Raw genomic sequence first — 6,081 nt, 5'->3', positions numbered from 1 at the left:
TTTTTTTGGTGTGCTGCAGAATTCTAGCAATTAGCTTACGTGTGTCATGAGATGAAAATCGCTGGCCTAGTTCACCACTTTTTTTATACTAATGCCTCTTTTCTAAACAGGGCTGAGATTCTACTGTGGAAATATTTTAAATGGCCCACAACTGTTTAACACGACAGGGAACAGCCACAGGGCTGCAGTTCTCGTTGCTGAACCCTGTTAAACTGATCTTCAGGATGCTCGCTTCAGTGCCTGGCTGCCGGCCGCCATCTTGGCTGACAGTTAATTTGCATATACTCACTGATTAGCCAATGAAAAGGGTAGCGGTTGTACGCTAATTACCATGTTTCTCTCTTATTAGTGTAGATTGCCTTTGATGGACATATTGTTTCTCTTTTTTGTCTTTGGCTTTATTTTACATAATTCTACAATAAATGTTATTATTCATATGTTCTTTTCTATATTTTGAGTCATTGCTTTCAAATAAGTTCTTAGATATAAAATCACTAGATCAAAGGTTCTACATTTTTCCAGGTTTCTGGTACACGTTACCAACATGCATTCCAAGATGTTTGCATCTGAGTGAGGAGCATAGGTCTAAAACTTATACCACTGTCACTCTGTAATGAAAATAATTATGAAAGAGATTTTTGTGCTTTTTTTTTTTTGTAAAGTTCAGGGAGCAATTTAACACATTGCTTAACAAGCAAACAATAAAAATTACAAGTTCTTGTTTGTGTATTTCTGTCCATACAACAGTGTTCTATGGCTCACAGGACAGCTGAAAAGCTGCTGTGGGCCCTACTTACCCACATGCAATGGCACAGCCCGATGGGGCGTACGCACACGCCATCACCCATGTGCAGGGCATGGTGACCGCATGCTCCTGAAACACAGTGTGAACCGTTCATAGAATAAACAAGTGTGGCTTCATACACACACGCACACACACACACACACACACACAAACACACACACACACATCTCAACATTTAATTTTTAAAAAGTCACTGGCGATCTTACTGAATTATGTTATAGTTTCCAAGGGCAGTGGAGTGGGGTAACAATTAGCTTATGACTGATAAGGAGACTCAGCCCCATATAATCAATCAAACATTACGTCATATATTCTATTTTTTAAATATGTATTTTTATTGATTTCAGAGAGGAAGGGAGAGGGAGAGAAGGATAGAAACATCAATGATGAGAGAGAATCATTGATCAGCTGCCTCCTGCATGTCCCCCACTGGGGATCGAGCCCGCAACCCAGGCATGTACCCTGACTGGGAATTGAACCGTGACCTCCTGGTTCATAGATTGATGTTCAACCACTGACCATGCTGATCAGGCTGTTATGTCATATATTCTAAAAGTTAAAATCCCGACTAGCAAAAAAAAAAAAAAATCCTTAAGGTTTTACTTTTTACTTAATGTTATACCCCACTTGTTCTTCTGAATGAATGAATACTGGGCTCCTTTTCTTTTAAAGGTCCATCTGAATTTCATTTCCAATATATACTTCACCTTATTTAATCTGATTTCCATTTTCATAATATAATCTTGAATAACTTTTTATGTGTATATTATGAGTTTGTTTACTTGGGAGTACACAAGAGCCTCTGTCCCCTCTGAGTCCTAAACCATTCCTGGGAGGGATGAATGGGGGTGGGAGGCTGATCTTGAGTTGTGCTCAGAGGTGAGAGAACCTGTACAGTGGAAGAATGGAGTGCGAGGCCTAACAGTGCCCGGCTCCTGGATAGTGGTCGAGTCACCCACATCCTCCTGTGTGCAGATGAGCAAACAACAAAGCCACGATTCAACAACGTGGTTCCAACAGCAACAAGATGTGCAACCGGCCATTGGTACTAACTCAGCCTCATCCTTGTCTGTGAAGGGAGGGGGGACTAAGTAGTTTGTGCAGGACACACCAGCGCTGGCCTTTCCGCTAGATTCTCTGTGTTTTTATGGGGAAATATAGGCCTTGGTACTAACTCAGCCTCATCCTTGTCTGTGAAGGGAGGGAATGGGACTAAGTTTGTGTAGGACACACCAGCGCTGGCCTTTCCGCTAGATTCTCTGTGTTTTTATGGGGAAATATAGGCCCGAAACCGCCTGTCAAAATTCTGGTGTCACTCACAGTCCAGCAGCCTCTGAGGCTGGGAACCACCTACTGCCCGCCAGTGAGTGAGGCGAGGTGGCTGCACTCTCAGCACAGGGCATCCCAGACCCTTTTCCCCACAAGTGATGGCTAGGTTCCCTGCCAGAGGCCACAAGTGGTGACCCTACAGCTCCCAGAAACCAGGCAGTGTGTGCTCTATGCCATGCTAAGGCATAAACAGAAGCAACACAACCCCATGCACGCACTGCTTGGGCATGCTGGGAGAGGCAGTCCTCCATGGAGGTAGGGGATGTACACTGCCCTTTGCAAACTGTTTATTGTTCCCCAGGGGCCTAAACACTAGGGATTGCTCTACAGGCGGTTCTGGGGCCTCATTCAATCTGGTCAGGTAACAGCTGCCTACATGGCATTTACTAACCACATTCAATAATGCAGAATATGGGCATCGCTCAAATTTGTCACAATACGTGTCCTTTTTAATATCGTGAAAAGGAAGGTTTTCTTCTAAGTAAATGTTGGAGTCCATACTCAATACACCATACTCGTTATTGTAAATGCCACTGCGATGCAGGCATGCAAGCACACCTACAGAGGTTTCAGTCTTTCTCTTTAGGAAAGAGTCTGAATTTAGGTCTACTTTGCAGCTGTGCATGCTCAGGCCAGAGCTGCAGGGGGCTCAGACTCCACTGCGTCCTGGACAGAGCACGTGACTCCACTGCAGCCAGGGCTTCACCCACCGTTTGCTCATGTCCACAGTGCCATGGAGTCTGGCCAAAGACAGAGGGGAGAGGAAGCTGGGTACCTCTTATTGTCACTCAGAGGAAGAATACATACAGCTGCCTGTGTGCATGGGACCAGGGTGTCAGGCCTCGCCCCTTCCTGTTCCAGCATGAGCTCAGTCTGTGGGGCTCTGCAGGCTCCTCTGTGGGCAAGGGGTGTCAGCTCGAGGGAGGAATAAACGCTACCGTGGGCTGCTGAGCTGTCTTAACGCAGATGGGCTTTGTGGGGTTTTCATCCCCAGACAGGCTCCCTGAGAGGCAGGAAACGGGGCCAGGGCTGGGGAGCTGGACCAGAGCACCTTTAAATGAGGCTGGGGCTCGGGGGCGCCCCAGTGCACCGGGGACACCTTACCTTGTTAGTCGTGAAGGAATCCCACACGATCACCTTCCCGTCCTGGAGGGAAAAGAGAAAACTGTTCAGTAGTTGTCAACAAGTCCGCCTCCTCTGTAACCATGCTGCAGCCCACACAACATGGGCGTGTGGGGAGTGACCACGATGCCATCTGTTTGTCATACAAACCCCCAGAGAGAAGTCCAGGGGCTCTGGTCCCTACAACACAGTTACCTGAGCACACGAGGCATGGTGGCTCTGGGCGGCAGTGGCAGAGGGTGGCTGAGCTGACTTCCTTCAGTGCCTGGGTCCCCCGGGCATCCTCGGAGATGGTGAATCTGCAGTCTCCATAGTAGGCTTGATGTTTTTAATCACTCAAGCCATTTTGAGCCAAATCTGGCGAATGAGACGATGGGAGGGGCGGTAATGCCACTTAGGGGCACAAGCAGGGTCCGATCATCTAAAGCGACACCGCTGCTCGCCTTGCACGACTTCCATGCTCATGCTGAGTGTGGCTGAGGGGCCCGAAACGAGGTAAAAGTCGACAGTGTTGGGCCTTTCGAGATCCCTAAGCACACTGGTCTCCTGGTCTAACTTCTCTGGCGGCACTCCAAGCACGATGTGTGGGGAGGGTTAGGTAACAGTGCAGAGGACAGAGCTGGAGCTCGGGCCTGGAGCCCCTGCTTGCTGGGCTGGGGTATGACTCAGTGCAGCCCCCCCCGCCCCCCCACAGCATTCACTCGGTGGCTTCCTCCACCACACTGCCGGCCTGCCTGTGCTCACTGCCCACCCGCTGTGCGCTCTGGAGAGAAAAAGGCACCCACGAGGCTAAAATCAGTCTGATAAGATGAAATGTGGTCCCTCCGTGAGCACAGCTTATACAACAGGGCCTGTGGGCCTGCTGAGATAATACTTCCACCCCAGCCCTGACCCACACGGTCAGGCTGACTCATCTCCTGCCTTTTAACGGAGAAGGGCAGCTCCGAGTCACTCCAGATCTGTTCCAGAGCCTTCCTGCTGTCTCCAGCTCCTTGCCACATCCCAGCCACTCTCTCTGCAGCAGACACGGGTGGATGGAGCCTGTCAGCCCTCCGCCCCTGCCTCCCTCTCGAATCAGAGTGTACATGAGTGACAAAAAAATCCAACATATATTATCCTTTCAAGGATAAAACAGTCTAAAAGGCTGGGTGGCAACACGCACATCTCAATAACCACAAGTGAGCATTTGAAAAAACAATGTCTAGAAAGAACTGCTCTAAAATAAAAACAATGGTTGTGACAGGGTGGTGGCAGCAAGACCCTTTCTGTGTTCTCTTTTCCGGTGCTTCTTAAATGTGGTGAAGTACGAGCGCTAATGGACATAAAAAAAGCAAGCGCTGTGTGTCATACTAGACTGGAAGCTAATACAGGAGATTAATGACACGGGTCCTGTCAAAACAACCCTGACGTGGATGTTGGAGCTGAGGATCATGTAGGATATATACAGTGTTTATACTTAAAAGGGTTATTGCCGGGAACCAATTCCAGCATGTCATTATTTTAAGAGTTTCATCAAAAGGTTGATGAAACTTGGGGACTCAACAGGGTTGAGTCACACATGTAGTCACCTGTTGGGAACGGCTAAAGGCATTTCCCCAAACCTGAATAGGAAACTGATTGTGGCTGCCAGTTAAAGGGCATCTTAATCTACATGTTATTGCCTCCTACTGGCCAAACACCTGAACAGCGGTAGGCTATTCCCCTAACTGACAATGCTTCTGTACCCTTTGAAACCGTACCCTTTGAGGTGTATTATCTCCACCTTGCCTTAGGACAAATTGTGTTAATAAAAGCAAGGGTCCTAGACAAGGAGGAAGTCTTGTTCCTTCAGTTCCTTTAGCTGAAGGTCCTCTGACCCCCAATGCCTTTCAAAATTATAACTCGTCTCCGGACTCTTTATTAGTCTCTGGATTTCTATGTCATCTGCGCACAGCCTTTTCCAGATTCCTGAACCCTTCTTGATGCTGGGACATGAACCCCGGCAGGTTATTAAAAACAACAAGTTGTCCTTTGAAAAAGCTGGGATGAAGGCAAGGGTGAAAGGAAGCCCAAACTGGCTATGAAAATACACGACTTCAGTTTACAGTTGTATGTTCAGTGCATGTAACATCACAATAAACCTAAAAAATACTAAGCAGTGGCTGCCAGGCTCCAAGAATCCCCAGTCATGCCGGTCTCACGCAGCCGGATGGGCCTCTCCCTCATTATATCAGGTTGGTCTGTGTGAGGCCAGGTCAGAGAGGCCCTGGGCGTGGAGGCGTGGCTTCTACCTCCCTCTCCCTCTCCTGGATCACGTGCTCTGGGGGCGCCCAGCCCCCTGTCCTGAGCAGCCCTGTGGCAGGTCCCCAGGGAGCGGAACTAAGACCTCCAGCCCAGCCATGTGAGTGAGCCACCTCAGAGTGAGCCTCGGCCTCGTCGCCGCCTGCAGCCCGCCAGTGTCCAGCCCGCACGCTCCTGAGAGACCCGAGCCGCCACCCAGCCAAGCTGCCCAGGTTCCTGACTCTCAGGAGCCACGCGGGAGAATAAACATTTGTTGTTTGCAGTTGCTAACTTTTGGGGTAATCTGTCATGCAGCAATAGATAACTAATATAAGATGTAAAATAAACTATGTCAACTATACAAAATGAATGAAAAATTAGGCTTCACAAAATATACATATCTTTTTTTTTCATCCTCATCACCAGATAGGGGTGGGTTCTCAGAGCCCTTATCCTGGAGAACTGTTTTTATTTTTTTATTTTTATTGTTTAAAGTATTCCATATGTCTCCCTTTTCCCCAATTGACCCCCCCCCCCCCCCCCCCCCCCCCCCCCCCCCCACACCC

At 48.4% G+C, this 6,081-nt stretch overlaps 1 protein-coding gene across 1 annotated transcript in view; it reads right to left on the bottom strand.

Moving 5' to 3' along the window:
• Positions 1 to 6,081, bottom strand: part of GNB5 (guanine nucleotide binding protein (G protein), beta 5) — a 46,970-nt gene that overhangs the window by 19,960 nt on the left and 20,929 nt on the right. The window contains exons 3-4 of the mRNA XM_014537788.1: positions 3,239 to 3,280; positions 798 to 874 (exon numbers count right to left, since the gene is read on the bottom strand). Of these exons, the coding sequence (XP_014393274.1) occupies positions 798 to 874; positions 3,239 to 3,280 (119 nt within the window). The remainder of the gene's footprint in view (positions 1 to 797; positions 875 to 3,238; positions 3,281 to 6,081) is intronic.

This window comes from Myotis brandtii, unplaced genomic scaffold, assembly GCF_000412655.1.
Source record: "Myotis brandtii unplaced genomic scaffold, ASM41265v1 scaffold182, whole genome shotgun sequence".
Taxonomy (NCBI): domain Eukaryota; kingdom Metazoa; phylum Chordata; class Mammalia; order Chiroptera; family Vespertilionidae; genus Myotis; species Myotis brandtii.
The sequence above is the reverse complement of the archived record's forward strand: the minus strand, read 5'-3'. Positions and strand labels throughout refer to the sequence as shown.